Source organism: Octopus bimaculoides, chromosome Z, assembly GCF_046866305.1.
Source record: "Octopus bimaculoides isolate indiv1 chromosome Z, ASM4686630v1, whole genome shotgun sequence".
In the NCBI taxonomy this organism is placed as follows: domain Eukaryota; kingdom Metazoa; phylum Mollusca; class Cephalopoda; order Octopoda; family Octopodidae; genus Octopus; species Octopus bimaculoides.
This window is the reverse complement of record NC_142944.1, coordinates 50,391,962-50,418,706: the sequence shown is the minus strand read 5'-3', so window position 1 is coordinate 50,418,706 and position 26,745 is coordinate 50,391,962. Positions and strand designations below refer to the sequence as shown.

Here is a 26,745-nt window from a genome sequence, read left to right as displayed (position 1 = left end):
TGACATTCATTTACAACAATCACATTTTGTCAAGATTAGGGTACACTTAAAAACACACAAGATGAGCTTAACAGTTTTCAAGCCTGCTTGGATTGTACTCTATGAATTGTCATGTGATATTTGAATTATATTATTGGAGGTGCAATGGCCCAGTGGTTAGGGCAGCGGACTCGCGTTCATAGGATCACGGTTTTGATTCCCAGACCGGGCGTTGTGAGTGTTTATTGAGCGAAAACACCTAAAGCTCCACGAGGCTCCGGCAGGGGATGGTGGCGAACCCTGCTGTACTCTTTCACCACAACTTTCTCTCACTCTTACTTCCTGTTTCTGTTGTGCCTGTAATTCAAAGGGTCAGCCTTGTCACACTGTGTCACGCTGAATATCCCCGAGAACTATGTTAAGGGTACATGTGTCCGTGGAGTGCTCAGCCACTTGCACGTTAATTTCACGAGCAGGTTGTTCCATTGATCGGATCAACTGGAACCCTCGACGTCGTAAGCAACGGAGTGCCAACAACACAGCTTAGTGTTATTACTATTTTTTAACATTGACAAAAAGCTTCAAAATTGTAGAGTATAGTTTGAGTTATTGGTAGCATATAACTGGCACTTTATAAATCCCATACAGAAAATTATAAAGCTATCACAGTTGGAGGTGAAACATCACACATATTTACTAAATAGTGTGAAATATTTAATAATTTCATGTACCATTATATTATCACTGTTTCTCATATTTCTAGAAAGAAAGTATTATTGACTGTACCATCTCCAATATATTGCCAGTACATGTATTAATCATCTCCATAGGAATATGTAAAGCTTTCTGTTGCAGCAATTTTTGAACTAAGAAAGCTGAAACTGGAAATTGTACGTTTTTTAAATCTTCACAGTAGGCATAGATATGGCTGTGTGGTAAGAAGTTTGCTCCTCAACCACATGATTCCAGGTTCAGTTCCACTGTGTTGCACCTTGAACAAATGTCTTCTATGATAGTCTTGGGCTGACCAAAGCCTTGTGAGTGGAGTTGGTAGGCAGAAACTGAAAGAAGCCTGTCATATTTTTTTGTGTGTTTGAGTTTGTCCACTTTAACTGCTTGACAACTGGTAGATAGAAACTATGCAGAAGAGGCGTGCCGGCAGAAACGTTAGCACGCCAGGTGAAATGCTTATCAGTATTTTGTCTGCCGCTACGTTCTGAGTTCAAACTCTGCTGAGGTCAATTTTGCCTTTCATCCTTTCGGGGTTGATAAATTAAGTACCAGTTACACACTGGGGTCGATGTAATCGACTTAATCCCTTTGTCTGCCCTTGTTTGTCCCCTCTGTGTTTAGCCCCTTGTGGGCAATAAAGAAATAAGAAACTATGTAAAAGACCATCAGGAGGAGTGGCTTTGCTCATGAGTGATAAGCTTAATCCATTTCTTGGTTTAACACCAATGCCTGGCCTCTTGTTGCTTCTAACAAAATTCATATTTTGGCAACCCTCACAAGGACCAATCCTTGTTGCAGTTTGATACCTTTTGTTCCTTAATGGCTGAGAGCTATGCTAGCAGAATGTACACTCCTGATAGAACTTCCCATACTGGACGGGTCAAAGGACAGAAGCGATACTCTTGCCAGAGGTAAAGATGGGTGGATTGTATTCTTGAGCAAAACACTTCATTTTACATTGGCCCTTTCAATTCAGATGTAAATGAGCAATCCTACAATGGACTGGCATCTTGTTCACGGGCAATGTGACCTTGTTCTAGGAAACAGCCAAGAGCCAAAGCAAAGTTGCCGACGGATCAATGACAATTCAAAACCAACAAGACCTGAGAAAGGAAGGTCTTTCCTCCAAGAAATATATGAGCCCACAAGAGAAACAGAAGAGAGGGCAACCTAAAGCTGAGGTAGAGCTGAGAGAAAAAGCAGGGATCCAGTTGGAGAGAAACAGAAAAGACATCCCAAATTCAGGGACAATGGAGAAAAGTTGCTATTGGTCTGTGTATCACAGGGACCAGGTCTCCAGTTTATGGTGAAAAACACGTAGCCGAGTGATAAGGGTGTTGCACTAATGATTGTAAGATCATGGTTTCAATTCTTAGACAGGGTAATGCATTGTGTTCTTGAGAAAAACACTTCATTTCGTATTGCTCCTGTTGACTCATGCAAATGAGTAATTCTACAATTGACTGGCACCTTGTTCATGGGAAATATGATGTTCATCACTTACACATGATGGAAACTGGGCAACCAGTCCTATGGACCTAAGGATTCAAGACACTAATGCCCATATGTCGTCTGTAGATGATCTCCTCCCTGACAAAAAGGATCATCAATGTTTTTAATTTTTATTTTTTATTTTTATTATTTCTGAATTTCTTGGTTTTGTATTTTTAGCTTCAAATCCACAAACATGGCTATGTGTGGGACATTTGTGATTTTTTTTTTCTTCTAATACTCTTGGGAACAGGATCAATATACTAAAGTTCTCCATTGTTCTCCTTTATAAATATGTTGTTTTCTTTCATTAATAAAATCAATACAGTCTATATTGAAGAAATGTAAGGATTGTCTTGCCTTACTTAATATCTGTTCATAAATACACACATACACATTTTTTTTTCTTCTAAATATAGGTTTTTCTATTGAAAATGATCACTTCTGCTTTTCAACAATCCATTTATCCCTTGCCACACTGCATTATATTTTTTTAGTGTTATTGTTTTATTGTTTGTTCATTTTTGTTTTTCCATTTTTGTTTCATTATTTTCTTCACCTTTTTTATTGTATTTATATATTTATTTCTTTGTTATATACCCATGCGCACATACATTTCACACACACACACACACACACACACACACACACACAAGTATTGGGAAAGAGCATTGTTGATTGTATCAACTTCAGTCTATTACTGATACTTATTTTTAATCATCTTCTGGGGAATCAATGAAGTGTATGTACACATGTAATACATAAAGCCATATGTATATAAGCAGATATACATATATGCAAAATTACTCACATCTGTATGCATGTACATACATCTGAAAAACAACTTATAGAATGCTTCATGGAAATATAAGCAGTATGGCTGGTTTGATTATCAGAATGGATTAGATATTGACATAAAGAAAATAACAAATGATTCAATGAATAAACCAAAGCAGCTCTTCATTCATTGTCTTTATACATGTCCACCTCATCTTTATTATTGTGAGGCATGCTCTCCTATAGTTTAGGGACTTTAGACATATGTCCACTTCCCATTTAAAAGAAAGCCTAAGACCAAGACATCTGGCTGTGGCTGAAGTATTAAATAGATCAACTGAGCTATATAAAAGTTATTTTGCTTACTGCTGTGTTTGTTTGTATGCATGCATATTAAAGTCTGTTAGCCAATGTAATGTTAAGCCATTCATATTCTCTTGCAGCAATCTTCCGTTAGTGTAGGAAGGGGAATGTTATGTATTTATTTATGCAAAGAGGAAGAAAGATTAGATTAAGAAGGCTTTCAGTTATGCATGCAGCTAGCTTCAGGTTCACAAAGTGAACATTTGCAAGGCATCTATAACCCTTTGAAAGCATCCAACCTGACATATGCACAAGGTGGAAAGGTTCATACATTTACAAGATGATAACGCTTTATCAAAATTAATATAAAATTAATCATTAAAATTAGCCATACCAGCATACATACAGATATGCGTATTACACATGTATAACAAAATATTGTCCAACCACTTTGTCATTACCTGCCTAAATACCATGCACACACTATTACCAAGTGCAAAATCTTTTCCAAAGGAGCTTCCCTTTGGACTCTCAACCAGCTTTTTCTCTCTCTCTCCCGTCTCTATATATGTGTCTGTATGTGTGTATATATATATATATGGATTTTTTTCATATGATCCTCTGATACTCCTGAACACATCAGCAATGATATTTCTTTGAGTCATGAGGTGTTTTGAATCTTTTTTAATATCAGAATCCTCACCCAAGTAACCTACCTGGTGTTTACCAAACCCCACTTTGTGCTTAGTTAGCACTGCCCCAGGTGGCACTATTCCATCCAGAATTTGCACTTTATCATATACAGCCATCTTGAAGCAGCTTCTGCTGCTTCCACAGCCAGCCTGATGGTCTTCTGTCTACAGGCCCCCTGGGATGTCAAGCATATTGTAAGATTTGCTGAGGGGCTGACCTGCAAACCTTCTACACCCACTTCAATGGGATCATACCTTGCTTGTCCCCTACTGCTTTGGCAATAGATCCACCAACTCAGCATATTTCCTTCTCTCTCATTTGCCTTGTTGATGTGATCCTCCCAGGGAATGGAGAGTTCTAACAGAACCACCTAACTGGATGCTACTGAGATCAGCACTATATCTATGTCATCTTTACAAAGATGGTTTGTCTCAGGCTGCATTATCCAATATATTTTCCCTCTTAAAGATGATGTATATGTATTCTGAAAAAGGTTTAATCACTATTTTTATCTGGTATGATATACACAACTCCCAGCCCTGAGTTACTTTTTGTAACTTTCTGCCAATTGACTCTCTCTTTCTCTTTCTCTCTTTCTCTCTCTCTCTCCCCTCTCTCTCTCTCCCCTCTCTCTCTCTCTCTCTCTTTCTCTCTCTCTCTCTCTCTCTCTCTCTCTCAAGTTCTATTTCTTTTGTTTGTTCCACTAAACTTCCCTGTATTTTTGTGAGTGAGTGTGTGTGTATTAGATTATAATTGACAATCCTACTAAAGTACTTTGTTGACTAATATAACCAACACATGATTGAAATTGTCACCATTCTGCTCTGTTCAGATGCATTCCCTACACTGCAATTACACATTCTGTTGCCCATATTCTAGTTTTAATAAAGTGAATTTTCAGTTGTCTCCCTCTACCAGTTTTCAGCAGAATTTATCCAACTAAGCCAATGACTTCTTCCCTTGATTCCAAGTGTAATTTTAATTACTTCAAATTTTTTGGCTCTCTATATTTGGTTTTCATGCAGGAAGAACATGCTGTTGGATGATTTCCCTAGGCAGTATTCAGGATTGTAGTGAAATGTCAGTTTAATTTGGAAGTATGGGGACAGGCCATGAATTTAAGATATTTTTTTTTTAATTTTTCCATTGTTGGTTTTAGATTCATAATATTTGATCAAAGGTCTGTTAGTTTGTACTTACCTTTTTGTAATTTATAGGATGGCTTACATTTAAGTCAGCATGTAGGGGTGACTATACCAAAACTGATGAATATTAAAAGATACAGCATGTATATAAACATATAAATATATATGAACAGATACACACACATACTCGTGTGCACACTGGCTTCTAATGTTGAGATAACACAGAGAAAAAGCTAGCTGTAAGGTCTGAATCAAAATGAATAAATATAATAGTTTTAAGATATGGTAGTCTACTTAAAATGATCACATATTTTCTTCAATTCCATTTTTACTTGATTCTGAAAAGATTTTCCAGTAAGTCAACTACAAAAACTTTGTGATTAAATTTGAATAAATTCTATAAACCGATTTCTTTAAGTTCATCATAAATCAAAATAAATATATCAGTTAGAATAACGGTTTTTTTTGTTCTTATTCTTAAGGGATTTATTCAATAATGGAAGCTTTTGCTAGATTAATAAAATCATTATTTTGATTTGGTTGTATATCTAAGCTTTATAAGTATAAATTACCAAAAGAATCTGTAACAATAACTGTCACCAATGGCATAATTATTCTATAATGACTGAAGAATATATATTTGAAACTACTATCAAAACTATAACAGCTGAAGAGACCTTCTCCCCTCCATTACAGACATAGCTTTGTCCGTCATACTTCCTTGTTATTCATGAATATTCCATAATTCTTAATGACCTCAGTCAATATTGTTTCTAAGGAGAATTAAACCAGCTACATCTGTCCTAAATATTCTACTTATTCTATGTTCAAACTGATCAGGTCAAGCCTCTCAAAGCTACAAGGTAATGCATGATTAAGTCAAAACAATGTGAGTAAATAAATATTACATTTATAGAGTAATCTGAATGCTAAAAGATTAAAACTCAGGTCTCTCGTGACCATGTGATTAGTAAGTTTGTATTGCAATCACTTAGTTCCTGCTTTGATCCCAAGCTGTGTGGCACCTTAGACAAGTGTCTTCTGTAGCCTCAGGCTGTAACTGAAGTTTACTTGATGGAAACCATACAGAAATGCATCAGTACATGTGTGAGTTTGAGTCTGAGTTTGTGTTTGCTGGAATTGAATTAGTTGCTCCTTTGATATAACCTAAACTGCATCTGGTAATAACACCCTGGTTGGGAGTTCTAGGATTTTGAGGAATGTGGAAGCACATTTTAGCCTTTGTTGTTCCTTGGTCTACTCTGACCCAGAATAGCATCAGCTGTCTGGGTCCCCGTCATGGGTTAGTTAGTATTTTAGGGCTTTCCTACCTATGCATGTGAAGACTGGATCTCATAGACTCTATGAAAGAAGCATTCATCCCTCAAAAGAGAGGAAGGTGGCTGCAGTAATGCATTGTGGTCAGCAGAAAACTAGATGAGGCAAATGAGACACCATGGTCATCTACTACATCTGTTTCCATCCCCAGTTTTCTTACCCCGGTCTTGTCACAGAATTGACGATGGTTACAGATGAGAGAGTGAGGTTGATGTACCACTCTACTTCATTTTAAGCAAAGTCACTGCACAAGCCCTTAGTCTTCCTTAAAGAGGTCTAGGTGGTCCTTATCACTCAAGTGGATGAACATTTACAACATTAAATAATCAACTTGAGCTGATATAACTAAAATCCACCGATGCAGTATGCCAGCACACCTGCTATTCAATGACTGAAACCAGTAAAAGGGTAAAGGAGTATGCTAAAGTATGTTCTTCATGGTATTGTATATAGTCCATGCTTTTGTAAATTATCTTCCATTTGTTTGTCTTTACAATACATATGATACATTTGCTATGTATTATGTTTCTTCAGTTTTATTTCATGCACTCTTTTACACATTTCTTTTCATGGTAGCAAGGGTAGGATGGTAATTGTTGAAGCAACTGTTTGTTGTTATGGTTACTCTTCCTAAAAGCATATCACTGATCTTATAAACCAGAGAGAGCTTCAAAACAGTTGCTGGACATGCTAGAAATAGCAATCACATCTCTCTTGAATCACTCTTCTCTTCAAAGAAAAACAGGATGGATAAATTAGCTAATGCGATCTAGACCATACCACTAAATTTCAAGACAAAAAAGAAGAAACAAAACAGTTGTTGGACATGCTAGAAATAGCAGTTATATCACTTTTATTTTCAAAGAAAAACAGGGAATGGACAGATTGGCTAATGCAGTCTGGATCATATCACTAAGTTTCAAACGAAAAAAATTGTCATGGTTGGAATTCCTTTGATCAAAGGTCTGCTTGATCGGGTCCAGCTTGTGTATTTTGTTGTCCAAGTCTATGACATGCTGCTTCTGGTGTTAGTTGTACTGGTAAGGTTTGAACACACAACCATGCTGTCAATAGCCATTGTCTCATCATAATTTTATATACAGGCATGGCTTTACAGCCACTCCACACCTTGAGCAAGTGTCTTCAACTATAGCTCTGTGATAACAAAGACATTGTGAGTGAATTTGGTTGATAGAAACTGTGTAGAAGCCCAAGTGTGTGTCTTTGTGTTTGTTCCCTACCACTGCTTGACAACTAATGTGGGTTTGTTTATGTTCTTGTTGTTCGGTAAAAAAATACCGATAGAATAAGTACCAGACTTAAAAAGTAAGTACTGATGTTGGTTTATTCAACTGAACTTTACAAAGCAATGCCTCAGATTGGTCGCAGTCCAGTGACTGAAACGAGTAAAAAAGAAATGTGTGTGTGTGTATTCTTTTACATTAGCAGTGGCCCTGCCAAAATTTTAATCAATTTCATCGATCCACAGTATTTTGTCAGGCATTCATCTACTGGACAAATTAATTAACTTTAATGTTGCCCATTGTACATGTATAATAATGGTAAATATTTGCAAGTAATTCATGTTAAAGATGGGTTGCTTTTTACCAGCAAACCTGATTATTCACTCCACTCTAAGAAGATCTAGATATTTTTTCTTTTCTTCTTTTTTACCTTATATTTGAAATAATCATGTTCTTAACGACTGCATTTAATGTAGTTTATCCAAAGCAAATATGACAAGCTTAGATTTATTGTAAAAGTTCAGATTACTGTAAATATATATATATTATATATTAGTGTGTGTGTGGATGTGTGTGTGTGTATATATATATATATGTATGCACATACTCACATGCATACACACGTGTACATATATCATCATCATCATCATCATTATCATCATCATTTTTTGTCTGCTTTTGCAGATTGGCATGTATGATATGGATCTACTCCAACACTACTTCTGAGAAACTACCAATCTTTATTCTTTTGCTAGTTTCCTAGTTTCATTCATTAGATGGTGACCATGCTGAAACAGCCCCTTCAAAGGCTTTGTGTGTCATTGATCATAAGGACTTTGTACTTGTATTACTAATCTCTGTTCATCAAATTGTCAGGTTACCTTTTGATTTAAAAGGATGTAAATGGATGCAAGGTTTTACGCTATGCACACAGACACCCAAATTTATATGGTTAAGAAGCAAGCACCTTAACCACATGTCTTTACCAGTACCTACATAAATTATTTTAGTTTTTATTTGTGGAATCTCCCAGCTCTGGTCAAATCATCCAACCCATGCCAGCACGGAAAACGGACACTAAAGGAGGAGGATGATATCAGCTGCCACATGTACCACTGGTCATTCATCCCAAACTTCACACAACCACCATATGCTCCATCAGTGGTACATTTTCTTAATTTGAGAAACATTCTATTCTGTATCTGTGACATGACTTCAAGTTTAATTATGAAATATTATAAGAATACAAAAGATTATGTAGTGTGACTGCATGAAATATATGGCATTACTGGTGAGTTCCAGTAACAAGCCATGGTGGTTAACAGGTTAATTTTATTTGATACCTTTTATCTTTTATTTGTTTGAATTATTTGGATGTGGCCATGCTGGAGCACTGCCTTGAAGCATTTTTAGTTGAATGAATTGATCCCAGTACTTTTTTTGTTTTGCTTTGCTTTTTAAACCTGATATTTATTCTATAAATCTCTTTGTTACAGGGATGTAAAGACACAAACACCTGTTCTCAAGCAGTGGTGGGGAATGTACACAGATACAAAGATGTGCACACATACACACACACACACTTCTTTCTGTTTCCACCTGCCAAATTCACTCACAAGGCTTTGGTCAGCCTGAGGCTATTGTAAACACTTGTCCAAGGTTCCACAAAGTGGGACTGAACTCAGAACCATGTCAAGCCTGTGCCTAGTATATATAAAAATCATAATTTCAATGGGAAACTAACCAACCTACCCACCATCAAAAATATTCATTCTGGGTTTTTGTTTGTTTTTACTGGTGGACTGGAATAGCTTGGTGACCTTCAATGCCACTGGTTAGGTGGAGAAAGCTAGATAGAAAGGCATTTTTAGTACTGGAATGGTATCTATTCAGTGGAAATAACAGAATAAATGTTCCTCTTGACAACAAAAACTCATCCCCACTTTGTCATTTATTCTGTATTCTTTATTTTTCTCCTACAACACATTAACACTCGTCTACAACATACTAACTCTAATACAGCATACTGTATAAATTCACTGAATATAGAAAACAAAATACAGAATAAAATGGTACAGTTTTATTTATTCTTTCATAAATACAGAATGGGAATATTTAGTCTTTTCTTGCATTAGTAAATTAGTTTGATTGGCAATCCAAGTAGTATGATTGATACAAAAGGGTTTAAACGTTGATATCAAAACCATTACTCTTTTACTTGTTTCAGTCATTTGACTGCAGCCATGCTGGAGCACTGCCTTTAGTCGAGCAAATCAACTCCGTACTTATTCTATCGGGCTCTTTTGCCAAACTGCTAAGTGACGGGGACATAAACACACCAGCATTGGTTGTCAAGCGATGCTGGTGGGGACAAACACAGACACACAAACATATACACACACTCATATATATATATATATATACAACGGGCTACTTTCAGTTTCCGTCTACCAAATCCATTCACAAGGCTTTGGTCAGCCTGAGCCTATAGTAGAAGACACTTGCCCAAGATGCCACGCAGTGGGACTGAACCTGGAACCATGTGGTTGGTAAGCAAGCTACTTACCACACAGCCACTCCTAAAATATTCTGAATACTGCATTCAGTAATGAGTGTTGATGGACTACATATACATTTGTGCTTACATGCAAGTAATCCTATATGTGTACTTGAGAGTGTATACAATTGTGTGTGTATAATGAATGTGGGTATCTGCAAGTGAGTCTGCGTAGAATGTTTGTGTGAATAAGGACATTTCATCTGTTATAGTATAATTCCTGGTGTTTGTTGATTTATGTATGATGTATCAATCTTGATTAATACATGTTTCAATTAAAAACAAACAGGAAAATGATGAATTACAGTTTTTCTGATCACAATATAGTATATTCATTTGATAACATGTGTAGAGTGCATGGTATCACTGTATATAAAATTTATACATGAATTAACCTGCACTAGTATTCAAACTACAGGGTGTCCACAAAGTTTGTGTACATGGGGTTTAACACATACTTTAAGAAATTATTATTACTTATATTTAATTGTTTGTTATGATTTTATTTACTCCGTGTACCCAGACTTTGTGGATACCCTGTATAACAGGTGAAGAGACTCTATTCACACGAACATCCCATGCAGACTCACTTGCATATACCCACATTCATTATATACACACTATCATATGCAGACTCAAGAACACATGCAATCTTGCTTGCTTGTACAGACAAATGCATATGTAATTCATCAGTACTTCTTATAGAATGCAGTGTTCAATTCTGTATCAGAACATTCAGTAGAATGCTTTCATACAAATATTTATACAATAATCTGTACTTCAAGAAGCATCATTTGTAAAATGAGCCTGTTTCTATGGATGATAATTTGCATATAAGAGGGTTGTCAGCTGTGAAGGCTATCTGGCTCTGTCAGTGAAAGCTGCTGGATATAAGGGCCATTATCTGTGAAAGCTGTAATAATCATTGTGTTATTGCTATTCATAGTTAAACATGCCTCTTGCAACAGATGCATACTGATTACTGAAGAGATTGAATTAATTTAATTGGAAAATGAATCTAATGTCAGAAGTTTATAATGGTATAAATGATAGATCAATCTTTTTGGGAGAGATCACAACACTTACATTATCATACACTACGGCAACCATACAATACATACACACAATGACCAAATTGTTCCATTCATTTTTTTTTTGCCTTTTTGCCTTCTGAAAGCTCACACCTAATGACAAGGTGTGCAACCATCTTTGAATGTATAAGTAATCTAGATAAGTTTGCTTCTCAAGCAAATGGCTCTAGGTTCAGTCCCATTGCACGGCACTTTGTGTCTGTCTGTAACATCCCCACCCTCGTCTACCAAATCCACTTACAAAGCCTTGCGAATGGATTTGGTAGATGAAAGCTAAAAGAAGCTTACCATACATGTGTGTTTCTCCCCTACCACCACTTAACAATCAGTGCTGATTTGTTTATGTATCTGTAACTTAGCAGTTCAGCAAAACACCAACAGAATAAATACCAAGCTTTAAAAAATAAGTAATAGGGCTAATTTGTTTGACTAAAATCCTTCATTGCAGTGCCCCAGCATGGCCACAGTCTAATGACTGAAACAAGTAAAAGATACATCCTGCCTACTCTTTCTTTTGTTTGTATATCCAACCATGTGTGTGTATATATATATATATATATATATATATATATATATATATATATATATATATATATAGCTGTGTGGTAAGAAATTTGCTACTTAACATCATGGTTTCAGGTTCAGTCCCACTAGATGTCACCTTGGGCAAGTCTTCTACTATACCCCCAGGCTGACCAAGCCTTGTGGGTGAATTTGGTAGATGGAAACTGAAAGAAATCTGTCATGTATATGTATATATTTATGTGACTGCATGTTTGTGTTTGTTGCCCACCACCATTTGACAACTGGTGTTGGTTTGTTTATGTCCTCTTTTGGCAAAGAGTCTGATAAAATGAGTACCAGGCTTATGGAAAAAAAAGTGGGAGAGGCAATTTGTTTGACAACACTCTAAGGAAGTGCCCCAGCATGACCACAATCCAATGACTGAAGCAAGTAAAAGATATATATATATATATATATATATATATATATATATATATATATATTATGATTGACCGTTGACTGAACACTATTCAATTTTTTTTCTCCGTGTTTTTCTCCTTGTCTCCGTATTCTTTCTGTTGAAGAGCGTAGCTCGAAACGTCAAAGACTTTCCGTATTCCCGAGCGTCATACTAATATATCCTTTTGTTATTTACACCACCTGTCCTCGTCTGTTGTTATTATTTGTATATTCTCCCATATATATATATATATATATATATATATATATATATATATAGACAGATAGATAGATAGATAGATAGATAGATCATGTGATTGACCAGGCTATTGGATGTTGTTATACATTGCTGGTCACAATGTCCTTTGTATCCTTTTAGCTTTTTTTTGAATGATGCCATCATGCTAGTTAGATGAGCAGACAAACATTCCCGCTGATTGGAAGGCTAATCCATTACAGGGTTACCCATTTACAGCTGAGTAGACTGGACTACCATAAAATAATACATTTTACTCAAAGACACAGCATGCTTCTTGGTCTGAAAATTGACCCCGTGATCTAGCAACCATGAATGTAACACTTCTTAAATTTTTAATTTATTTTTGTAGCAGTTCTTCAGTGATGAGGTAGACTATACTCTAACATGTTTGAGTTATTTTGTTTGTTTGTTTTCTTTTTTGTTTTGTAAATATTTTCAAGAATAATTAATAGTATCAAATATGAAGTAAGTTAATTTCTCATGAAATGAACAATAACTTTAAAATACGTCCTCCTAATGCCATTATGAAAACACTGGAAAAGGTCCTTTTTTTTCCGGGGGGGGGGGGGTATAGAAGATAAAATCCAATATTACAAGAGAACTCCCTTTATATATATATGCATGCCAACACACATGCATATATACAATCATGTCATCACCATTTCAATAAATAATTATTTAAATCTCGTATGTGTCTTTCTTTTAATAATGGTTTCAAATCTTGACATAATCCCTGCACATTCAGGGAAAGGGGTTAGTTGATTACATCAACCCCAGTCTTCATAAGTACCAGATGAGGACTGAAGCCAATGTAATTGACTAACAACTCCCTCTAATTTTCTGGCCCTCTCACTCTCAGCCCCTGGCACAGTTTTATCATCCACCGGTTTCAGCAATACCTTCTGACCCTTGATTTTCATGGTCTCAATTTACGAAGTCATTCACGAAACCAAGGACCAACATTCTGTGTTTATATAAGTTTGAATGCATTTAATATAATATTTGTATGTTTTAGACATAGCTAGCTAGATATTACACACACACACACACACACACACACACACACACACACACATATATAAATACAGATATTATACACATATATAAACATATATACATGAATGTATTCATTTAAGTTTATCAAGCAAAATGAATTTTTATGCTCTTCAAAAGTATTTTACCATTAAAAATTATCGGCCAATTACCATATAGGTCTGTTTCTTTAAAAATATTGTGTGTACATTCTCACTCTATATTTCATTTTTCAATAACTATCTTAAAAAAAAAACTCAACATAACTCCTGAAATTTCAGCTTCCAATAAAAACATATATATATATATATTTACTATAATAAGGTAGTTAGAATGTTAGATGATTATATATATATTTTGATTTATTTACATCTTATTTACATTTGTAGTGCTTTCTTCCATTATCTGATAACAGAAGAAAGTGCTAAAAATGTAAATAAGATGTAAATAAATAATATATATATATATATATATATATATATATATATAAGTCAGTAAATAGTGGGGTTGTGTTAACCGCATGTGGAGAAATAATAGGAAAATGAAAAAAAGCCAGAATGCTGAACTGGAAGCATAATTTAATAAAGATTTTTTTCTAACCGGTTTTCATTGCGAAGGAGCAAATTATCAAGAAGAAGGAGAATGAAAATGTTTTTTTACAAAGAAGTACAAAATGAAGAAAATAATATATGAAACAATAATATATAAAAAAAATAAATATACCCATACATTATATTGTCTTTGAGCTTTTGTAGTTCAATAGTAGTTCATGTATAAATTGGTAGGAAAAATAAGGATGCATGAGAGTTGAGAGTTTTGTTAGGTTTAAAAAAAGGGTTAAAAGTTTGTGTTAAGCAGGAAATGTGGTGTCATTTCCTGCTTAACACAAACTTTTAACCCTTTTTTTAAACCTAACAAAACTCTCAACTCTCATGCATCCTTATTTTTCCTACCAATTTATACATGAACTACTATTGAACTACAAAAGCTCAAAGACAATATAATGTATGGGTATATTTATTTTTTTATATATTATTGTTTCATATATTATTTTCTTCATTTTGTACTTCTTTGTAAAAAAACATTTTCATTCTCCTTCTTCTTGATAATTTGCTCCTTCGCAATGAAAACCGGTTAGAAAAAATCTTTATTAAATTATGCTTCCAGTTCAGCATTCTGGCTTTTTTTCATTTTTCTATATATATATATATATATAAATATATAAAATCATCCAGCATTCTGACTACCTTATTATTCTAAATATACAAGATCTGTACTCATTCCAGGGTGAAAAACTAGAGGTAGTCGATAGCTTCCGCTATCTGGGCGACCAAGTTAGTAGTGGGGGTGGGTGCGCTGAAAGTGTAGCTGCTAGAATAAGAATAGCCTGGGCCAAGTTTAGAGAGCTCTTACCCCTGCTGGCGACAAAGGGACTCTCACTCAGAGTAAAAGGCAGACTGTATGACGCATGCGTACGAACAGCCATGCTACATGGCAGTGAAACATGGGCTGTAACTGCTGAGGACATACGTAAGCTTGCAAGGAATGAAGCCAGTATGCTCCGTTGGATGTGTAATGTCAATGTGAATACCCGTCAGAGTGTAAGTATCTTGAGAGAAAAGCTGAACATTAGAAGCATCAGTTGTGGTGTGCAAGAGAGACGATTGCGCTAGTATGGACATGTGGTGAGAATGGATGAGGATAGCTGCATGAAAAAGTGCCACACCCTAACAGTTGAGGGAACCCGTGGAAGAGGTAGGCCCAGGAAGACCTGGGCTGAGGTGGTGAGGCAAGACCTTCGTACATTGGGCCTCACCGAGGCGATGACTACTGACCGAGACCTTTGGAAATGTGCTGTGCGTGAGAAGACTCGGCAAGCCAAGTAAGATCGTTGCCAGTGCCCCTGGACTGGTTCTTGTGCGGGTGGCACATGAGATGCACCATTTTGAGCGTGGCCGTTGCCAGTACCGCCTGACTGGCTCCCGTAGGATTTTCGAGCGAGATCGTTGCCAGTGCCCCTGGACTGGCTTGTGCGGTTGGCACATAAAAGACACCATTTCGAGCGTGGCCGTTTTCGTGCGGGTGACACGTAAAAGCACCCACTACACTCTCTGAGTGGTTGGCGTTAGGAAGGGCATCCAGCTGTAGAAACTCTGCCAAATTAGACTGGAGCCTGGTGTTGCCATCCTGTTTCACCAGTCCTCAGTCAAATCGTCCAACCCATGCTAGCATGGAAAGCGGACGTTAAACGATGATGATGATGATGATGATGATGATGTACATCACTTCAAAATCTCTCTCTCTCTCTCTCTATATATATATATATATATATATATATATATATATACATATATATATATATATATATATATATACATATATATATATATATATATATATATATATATATATATATATATATATATATGAAATGTCTGTGTGGAAAGAGGTTGCTCTTTCCTAAGGATATTGATCCAAGTGTATACCGGATTAGCTCTATATCAATTAGCAATGCTGGATTTGACTATTATAATAAATGTATTGATTGTTCTATGGATGCATTCTCCATAATCTTTGTATTGTTATATATATATATATGCACACACACACACACACACACACACACACACACACACACACACACTATAATATAATATGATATTTATTATTCTATTGGTTTTTCATTGTTCTTCAGCCTATTGATTATGTTTCACCGGTTCCACTTCTAAACAAAGACAAAAACAAAACTGAAAACTTCCTGTTCAAAGAAGATGATCCGGCTAAATATAATTCTGGTAAGTAAAAATGGAAAAATCAAATATATTTCTAAGTATTGTTGAATTTTTGTTAGCATCATAATTACCATTTATTAAATATTTACACTATTATTTTTGTCTGTGTTTTTTTTTTTTTAACCCTGTTACACCATATTTCTGCAATAATGGGAAGAGGTTAAACATCACCTCTGTCAGATTCCTGATAAAGCAGTAATGAACAACACACATAGAAAAAGAAGATGCAACCGATTCTGTCCATTAGTTTGCCTGCAATAGTTACTCTTGGGCTGTAAATGTAACCATTTATTTTTTTTCCTCGAGAGCCCAGGTGGAGGGTAAAGTTAGACATAGAGGCTCAGGTTTCCAAGAGAATTAAGCTTATAGTATCAAAAAATTATCCTTTCACGTATGAAGCTGAGTCACTACTGATTCGTTAACTTGCTGTTTCCAAGTTGATTTCGCACACACACACACACACACACACACACACACACACACATGTATATCTGTATGTTTGTGTGTGTGTGTGTTTCTAGTAAGTCGATCACATTTCTGATACTAAGAAGTGACATGAGTGTCTGCAGATTGCATATTTTCATGTAAATACATCAGTTAACTGGCAACTTTCTTGTCAATATTTTTTTAATTTTTCATCAATATACGTAAGTAAAGCACAAACACACACACACACACACACACACACACACACACTCACACATTGTAATCTGTCAAAATGCATTAATTGAAATCAATTCTGAAGTATGTAGTTTTAAGAGTATTCAATAACATTGATGGTTTAGTTACATTGTGTAAACTTTCTACTCAAAAAATAAATATATATTGAAATGTATATTGAAATCAATATTAATTTTCCTGAGAGACTGAAATGTGTTTTTGTAAAGAACATATTTCTTTACATGGCCTCTTAAAAAGTTCAACCAGTCACTTCATCACCAAGAAGTGAATACCTGAAGATACACACACACACACACACACTCACACACACATACACACACACATACATACACATACACACATGCACATATTATATAGATAAATAGATATACTTGAATATCTGTTCACTCATCAGTAATTAATGAAAACTTTGTCTACATGGTAGATCTGGTTTTTAAGTGTCAACAAATAACTAAAAAAATCCAATATCAGCTCAGAAATTATGACCTCATGCAGGTTTCAATTAAGTACTTATCATATAATGAGGTTGAAATAATCAACTGTTTTCTGAGCAACATCACCACTGATTTCTGGCCTTGTGCTTGTTAGAAATGATGATGATGATAATAATAATTAATGATGATGATGGACTCTCTCATCAAAGATGACATATCAGCGTCAAGCTTTTGCCAAACGACCTGCACAAAAGATTTTTTTATTGTGATCAAATGTATGTGCCACAAATTAGCTCACTCCCATCATCAAAACGACGTTGTCTGAACAGGTACACAAGTGTGCTACGTGTCACATGATCAGAAAGCGTGACATGAAATGAAGTGTTTTGCTCAAGGACACAATGCATCGTTCAGTCCCGAAATCGAACCCATGATTAGTGATCATGAATGCAACACACAAATCGCTAGGCCACACACACCTACAATAACGCAGTGAGCTGGCAGAATCATTAAGACGCTGGTGAAAATGTTTAGCAACACTTCATCCATCTTTACATTCTGAATTCAGACTCCACTGAGGTCAACTTTGCTCTTCATCCTTTCAGGTTTTATGAAGTAAGTTCCTGTCAGATACTGGGGTTGATGTAATCAGCTACCCCCATCTCCAAAATTTCAGGCCTTGTCCCTATTTTTGAGAGGGTTATTATTATCATTATTACTGTTGCTGTTATTATTAATGGCTCAAGCTGGAAGTATTATTAGCATAAGTACCAGCTAAGTACTACAGTCTATGTAATCAACTATCCTCTCCCCCAGTAACTGTTGGCCTTGTACCAATATATTGTTGTTTTTGTTATTATTGCTAGCAAATCTACCCATCTATGATGGAGGTATAAAATGAGGTGAGGAAGTCATAATAGCAGTATGTATTGAGAAATGTGTAAATGGACTTGATAGATTACTGGGTGGTTGATGGTTTCTTCATATTTTCCACAAACCCTGCATTATGGACTTATTCCATCCCTGATGATGTGATGTGGATAGGAAATAGTTACTAGATTTGATCTTGTGCAATGATTATTATTGTTTTTGTTGTTCCTATTGTTGTTAGCATTATCATCATCATCATCATCATCATCATTATTTAGTTCTTGGGAATATTTTTTCATTGCTCATTGTTAATAGCATGTAAAATGTAGATGCTAATAACTTTAATTAGTGCTAGTTATTGTAAATAGCTATTCCCGACTTCTTCTATTTCAGTGTGATCAATATTTTTCATATTAGCTATATTTGTACTCATTCAAGCAGTCTAAATAATCCCATTGAATCAAGCAAACAATCTTATCTATTTGTCAACTTCAATAGATTTCCTCTCTAAAGTAGACAACAAATCAATAATTTGCCTGTTTGTTGTTTTGTCTTCTAAAATATTCTAATTTACATGTCAGGATGATCTGGCAGTTTGTAGCCTTCAGGATTTGAATGTGAGTGTGGTGGAGAAAAAGTAGTAGTGAGAGGTGAAAAGAGAAATATCAGTTATACATACAAAAGCAGACTGTATGAAGTATAGGTACAAAGTGTTATGATACTTTCATGGGTATTGAATGCAAAAAAACCTGCAGAGATGACAAAAAGCAGACTGCCCAGCGTCGCCTTTCTGGCACTTGTGCCCGTGACATGTGTAAAGACATTCGAGCGAGTTTGTTGCCAGCACCGCTGGACTGGCTCTTGTGCAGGTGGCACGTAAAATACACCATTTTGAGTGTGGCCATTGCCAGTACCGCCTGACTGGCCTTTGTGCCAGTGGCACGTTAAAACACCCACTACACTCTCTGAGTGGTTGGCGTTAGGAAGGGCATCCAGCTGTAGAAACTCTGCCAAATCAGATTGGAGCCTGGTGTAGCCATCTGGTTCACCAGTCCTCAGTCAAATCGTCCAACCCATGCTAGCATGGAAAGCGGACGTTAAACGATGATGATGATGATGATGATGACTTTGGAGTGTAAAGAAAACAAGGAAAATATGTCAGGTTGTGTGAAGTATGTGTGACATAAGATATGAGTATTGAGTTTGGAAGTTCCACAGAAACTATAAAGTTTAGAATGTATGAAATATACATAAGGAGTGTAATGCTACATGCTAGAGAAACATGGGTAATCAAAATGGAAATTTTGTGGAGTCTACAGAAGCAAATTGTATGAAATATAGATAGAAAGTTTGATGTTAAATGTTAGTGAAATGGTTGTTAGATGTTATATATCTGGAGAGACATAACAAGAGCAATTAAAATATAAAATATGTTAGATAATTGTAAGGTATTGTCAAATGATATGAATTGTTATACAGGAAATTATGATGATGATCATCATCATCGTCGTTTAACGTCCACTTTCCATGCTAGCATGGGTTGGACGATTTGACTGAGGACTGGTGGACCAGGAGGTGACACCAGGCTCCAATCTGATTTGGCAGAGTTTCTACAGCTGGATGCCCTTCCTAACGCCAACCACTCTGAGAGTGTAGTGGGTGCTTTTATGTGCCACCGGCCTGACTGGCAGTACTGGCAAATCCCTTTTAATACCAACTCCTCTGAAAGTATCCCTTTTCTATGATACAAACTTCATGTTTTAAAACAATCTAAATTAAGACTTTTTATATTAATTTTATGTTAATCTGCATTCCAAAATATCACCTTAATGATGACTGTTATTGTAGTAAATCTGTCATTATTTTCAAAATTAATTGAAACAAAAGCAATGTATTTCAACAGAAATATGGTAATAAAAGAGTCAATCAATTTTGGCAGGATCTTCAACACACAATATAGTAAAATAAAACGTAATACCAAAGCAAGGCATTCACTTCAATGTTCTAAGTTTATTATCAAATCACTCTCTCTCTCTTTACTCTTTTACTTGTTTCAGTCATTTGACTGTGGCCATGCTGGAGCACCACCTTTAGTTGAGAAAATCGACCCCAGGACTTATTCTTTGTAAGCCTAGTACTTATTCTATTGTTCTCTTTTGCCAAACCACTAAGTTACGGGGACGTAAACACACCAGCATCGGTTGTCAAGCGATGTTGGGGGGACAAACACAGTCACACACATACATATATATATATATTTATACATATATACGACGGGCTTCTTTCAGTTTCCGTCTACCAAATCCACTCATAAGGCTATAGTAGAAGACACTTGCCCAAGGTGCCACACAGTGGGAATGAACCTGGAACAATGTGGTTGGTAAACAAGCTACTTACCACACAGCCCCTCCGATTATCTGCAATATTTTACAATATTTCAAAGGCACAGGCTTGGCTGTGTGGTAAGAAGCTTTCTTTCGAACCACTTGGTTCCAGGTTCAGTCCCAAGTGTTTTCTACTATAGCCTCTGACCAACCAAAGCCTTGTGAGTGGATTTGATAGATGGAAACTGAAAGAAGCCCATCATATATATGTATGTATATACCTTTGTCCGAATGTCTTTGTGTCTGTTTGTATCCCTATCACTGCTTGACAACTGGTGTTGGTATGTTTACATCCCCATAACTTAGCAGTTCAGCAAAAGAAACTGATAGAAGTACTAGGCTTAAAAAATAAGTAATGGAGTCAATTTGCTCAACTAAGACTTCTCAAGTGGTGTTCCAGCATGGCCACAGTCAAATGACTGAAACAAGTAAAAGAATAAAAATAATGAAACTTTATTTTTATTATTATTATTTTTATTATTATTATTATTATTATTATTATTATTATTATTATTATTATTATTATTATTATTATTGTTGTTGTTGTTGTTGTTGTTATTATTACTATTATCATCCATTGACTTGAGTGAACTATATTAAGGTCCTTTGAAGTTTTCTACTGACTATTTTGTTTGTACAGTTTTTTTTTTTTTTGCAATGTTGGAGTAAATAATGTTGATACATCTATGTCATGTGCATACCTTTTGAGGTTTGTGATGTATATTGATGTTCTTTTGAATCACTGAAAATTGATGGCTTCAATAAAAGCCTCACCATTTTAACATCCATTTTTCCATGCTTGCATGGGTCAGGCAAGATTTGTTGAGGCAGAATTTCTATGGTTGGGTGCCTTTCTTATTGTCAACTCTCAGTCTTTTCCAAGTAAGGTAATAATATTTCACCTTGGCTAGACATCTTTTCATAAAAAACTGGAAACAAATGACACAAGCTCATATGACAGTAACATTCACTTACAACCATCATGTGATGTTAGCACAAGGAGACATGAACATATGCATACACACACATATTCAATAAGATTGTTTCAGTCTCCATCGATGAAATCCACTCAAGGCTTTGATCAGCCCAGGGATAGAGTAGAAGGCAAATACCCAAGGTGTTATACAGTGGAACTGAACCGAAAACCATATGATTAGGAAGTGAACTACTTGACCACACAACCACCCTTGTTTAAAAAAAAAAAATAGAATTAATAAGCGAAATCTAGAACTCGCATCTCTAAACTTTCTATTATGGCATTTTTTTTCTTTGACTGCATTTTTGTACTCAGTTGGACCATACTGGGTTATACATTGTGAAAATGCGGCAAAACCATTTATACTGAAATTTAGTTTTTCTATTATAGAGTTTCTTCAAATCTCTAAATTAATTAGATTTCTGTGTAATTTTTCAACAATTGTGTTTTGGGTTACTTTTTTTTTTTTTCTGTATATTGATTTTATATTGTAGCAAAGGTGGGATAGTTCTTTGTTGGTTAAATTATTTTTATAGCTCAGAATTTTACCAAATGTCAAGCACTTAGAGGAAAGTACTTTGTAAGAATACTCCACATACAACATGAATGTAATACAGTTTCACATATGTAATATGAAAAACTGTTTTTATACATAATATAATGATAAACTGAGATTATACATGCAATTAATAGACAAAAACTCTCTCTAAGGACCATGAGATGTCAGGTTGTATGAAATAAGTATGATACCTCTTGGAAGTATGATGCAAGTATTGAATATGGAAGTTCCATAAAAACTATGAAGTTTAGAATGTATGAAATTTACTTTAAGAAACAAGGTTATCTAGTTGTGAGACATGGATACTGAATTTGAAATCCCAAGAAAGGTTGTTTAAAATTTGAAATAAAGAACAAAGGAAATTACCGTAATGATAACAGCTAATCAAAATTTTTGGAAAATAACATCAATACAAATGGAGGTGGATCATTGTTGCTGCGCAAATTGTGCACTTCTGTGATCAGACACTCCAGTTATGGCCATTCTTTTTATTCAAGCACAGTCTTTAGAACTATGTTATCTAAAGTACCCTTCCATTTTAAATATAGAAACATTTTGATTTAGAGTATAAGGTGGCATCAAAAAATTCCTGGACTAGTTCTGTAGCACACCAATAGATAGCAGCATACAGATGTGTGCACAGTGAGAGTTAGCAGTGACCTTCCCATGGCATTGTGCTGAGTGATATCACTGTGTTTACTTCGCAAATTGTGAAATTTGTGTTTCTGTGATCATGTGTATGCTGTAGTCTGTGATTTTGTCACAGATAGGAACAAAGATCCCGTGTAAAATTTTGTGTTAAACTTAGGAAGTCTGCTATAGAGACATTGAACATGCTTCAGCAATCTTACAGCAATGAGGCAATGGATTGTACACAATGTTTCGAGTGACACAGGCACTTCAAAAGTGGAAGAACATCCTTGGAAGACAATGAATGATCTGGAAGACCTGCCACAAACCTCACCTCCAGAAATGTGGCATTGTGCTTCAAGAATTCATCCACCTGAGCCAAACTACCAATCAAGACTTCTACTGTGACATTTTGAAGTATTTGAAGGAGGACATTCGGCAAAAGCAGCCGGATCTGTGGAACTCGAAGAATTGGATTCTTCACAACAACAATGCACCCTGTCACCAAGTTCTCCTCACTCATGAGTTTCTTGCCAAAAACAACATGGTTTCACTTCCACACCTGTCCTTTTCGCCAAATTTAGCACCTGTGGACTTCCATTTCTTCCTTAAGATGAAAATGCAGCTCAAAGGTTGTCATTTTAACACCATTGTCAATATCCAGAGTGAATCGCAGAAGGGCCTTGACTCACTTACAGAAAACAACTTCCAAGCTGGACTCCAAAAGTGGCAGGAACACTGGGACTGGCATGTTGCACAAGGTGACTATTTTGAAGGAGATGATGCTAAAATTTAGGTAAATAAGTTATTTTTTATAAAACATAACTACTCCAGGAACTTTTTGATACCCCCTCAAAGATTTGTCACCTATTTCTAGTAGGTTAAAGCACCATGGTACTTTGAAAATATTTTTTTGTTTCTAATAAGCTTTTTTTACTCAGTAACTTAATGTATTTTTTTCCACTTCTCCAGATGGTGTAACTGCTGAAGAGGTTGAAGCAAACCTTGACACGATCAGGAAAAGTTTCCATTCGCCTCCACTTCATCCTTGCTTGCTCACATTTGACAAAGAAGAAATAGAAAAAGATCTAAACATATATAATGTTTTCGAAGTGCCAGAGAAATTGCATGCCAGAGCAGAAGTTGTGATGTCTTTTCTTATATTCTTTATTATTTCAATTGCTTCTTTTGTCATGTTTCAGCGACCTGCCGCCTGGCTTGCACTTTTCCCTATTTTCCTTATTATTGAAATTCTTTTCATTCTCAAATTAATATTACGTAAAAAGTTTATATTTATAAATAATTTACCTGATAGTTGGATTATTCGAAGTATTGAAGCTACCTTTTTAGCACTCATCCCAGTTCTTGCTGTATTCTCAAACTTCTACTGCCCTGGCTTCTTAGGTCGTTTGTGGCAGGAGAAATGTTTCTGTATTACATTTATGATTGCATTTTTCAATTTCACCACTTTTACAACAGTAAGTTCAATAATGAGATCAGTCATGGCTATACTCTCATTTTTTATCTTCCTTTTAATTCATACCCTGACTGCCTGCACGCAAAACAGTGAGATGGAATATGACCTGTTGTCTGATAACGCATCAGATATTGTCACACAAATGCCTCTCCCTAATTTAATCTTTAGCCGGTCAGACCATTTCATTTTCTTCATTGACTTGGATTTACTACTCCATCTGCTACTTATATTATTTTTGAATAGAGAATTTGAAGTAAGCTACCGAATTTGCTATCATTGTGACGCTGAGGCCTTGTCTTGTCAGCAACAGACAAAAGAAAACAAAGACCAGTTGGAATGGCTATTGCACAATATCATCCCAGAACACATATCTTCAAAACTGATAAATGGCCGCTATTCTAAAAACCACCAGTATATTGGTGTAATTTTTGCTGGTCTTGTAAACTTTAATGAATTGTATGAAGAATCTTACCAGGGTGGGCGGGAAATGTTAAGAGTTTTAAATGAATTAGTAGGTGATTATGAGGATCTTCTTGATGATTACCGATTCAAAGATGTAGAAAAAATCAAAACTATCACTAGTACATTTATGGCAGCTTCTGGTTTAGACGAAACGAAGTGCCGACAAAATAACCATAAATATGCACACCTGTTCAACCTAATGCTATTTGCCATGGAGATGCAAAAAGTAATTGAAAATTTCAATAAAAGTATGATAAACTTTGAATTTATTCTCAACATTGGGTACAACTTTGGCGAGGTTACAGCCGGGGTTATTGGAACGACTAAACTGCTGTTTGATATTTGGGGGGATACTGTTAATGTATCTAGCCGAATGTACTCCAATGGAGCCGCAAGAAGAATTCAAGTTCCTTCATCAAACATTGAAATCTTATCAGAAATGTTTGAGTTTGAATATCGAGGTACAATATTAATTAAAGGGAAAGGGGAGATGGGAACTTATCTTCTGGTAAAACAAAAAGATGGGGCTTGCTGGGATTAAATATACAACAAAACTTTTACTTTTAATCACAAAGACTGAAATATGGAAATCCTTGCAAAAAACTGGAGAAAGTAAACCTATTTAAAAAGATTTTTTTTTTTTTAGAGAAATTAAAAAACAATGAAAGTAAAATAATGTAAATGGCAGTATTGCTGCTGAAATCATTAGTGCTTTGGATAAAATGCTTAGTGGCATTTCTTCAAGCTCTTTACATTCTGAGCTCAAATCCCACCAAGGTCAACTTTTCCTTTCATCCTTTTGGGGTGGATAAAATAAAGTGCCAATTAAGTTCTGGGGTCTATGTAATTGATTAACTCATCCCCCTTAAAATTGCTGGCTTTATTCTAAAATTTGAAACAACAATTATCATTATTATTTTTAGAATTTGTATTAATATTATCATCATCATCATCATCATGAAGTATTATAATCCATTTAAATGGTATTAAATTAGAAAAAGAAATGATTATTTTGAATTAGTACCAATCAAGTATTGAGGTCTTTATGATCAACTGCTCCTTCCCTGAAAAACATGCAGCTTTGTGCTTAAGTTAGGAAATATTGAAATTATTGTCATTGTTAGTATTATTACAATTGATATTTAACATTGCAAAAAGATAAGTAGAATACAATGTGTGAAGAAAAACAATAATTTGGAAATGATCTATTCCAGAAGATCATATATTCCACTTAAGCTTTTTTGCAATATATGTATGTGTGTGTGAATATATATGTAGGTGGGTGTGTATACACACTCACATGTTCTACTGATAGCAACAGATATGTATTGCTATTAATTTACTAATTCTGTCTTTTTAATTGTTCAATGTATTGGAGTTTTAATCTCTTTAAAAGAAATATTTTACTTTAATTTTGATGCAGCATTTTCTGGTTTGATGTTGTCTTGAAAAGCCTTTGTTAAGGGCAGCATTGTAAGATTTATGAGTTATACCTACAACTAGAACAATAACCGTCTGTTCACTAAGTTGTAACATTTCCTTTCTCCACTTTGCTTTCCTTTTCCAGCCAATAAATATGGAATATATCTAAAATTGGTACTTCTGCCAGTTCAGCTGGAAAGCGTAATTTACTTTCTCTATTCTATTTTTTAAATTCTATCTGAGCAAACTGTTAAAACTTTGATTCATGTTTTTCTTTTTTTTTTAATGTCTGAATAACTTATCCAGTCTCAATTAGAGTTTTCAAATTCAACTGAGAAGTTTTGCACAAAACCCTTTATGTGCTTAGCTATGTCAAGTAGACACTCCATATTAATATTATTAAGTATTTGGCAGTAAAAGCAGCAAAGGTATCTATAAATCCTTTTTACAAAGC

General features: G+C 35.3%; 1 protein-coding gene across 2 annotated transcripts in view; it reads left to right on the top strand.

Annotated features, from left to right (window-relative positions):
• The window catches only part of LOC106877642 (adenylate cyclase type 9), a 246,426-nt gene extending 220,553 nt beyond the window's left edge, over positions 1 to 25,873 (top strand). For both annotated transcript variants that reach the window (XM_089365286.1, XM_089365285.1), the window contains 2 exons: positions 16,300 to 16,399; positions 23,903 to 25,873. In XM_089365286.1, the coding sequence (XP_089221412.1) occupies positions 16,300 to 16,399; positions 23,903 to 25,410 (1,608 nt within the window). In that variant the 3' untranslated portion in view covers positions 25,411 to 25,873. The remainder of the gene's footprint in view (positions 1 to 16,299; positions 16,400 to 23,902) is intronic.
• Positions 25,874 to 26,745: the final 872 nt, after the last annotated feature.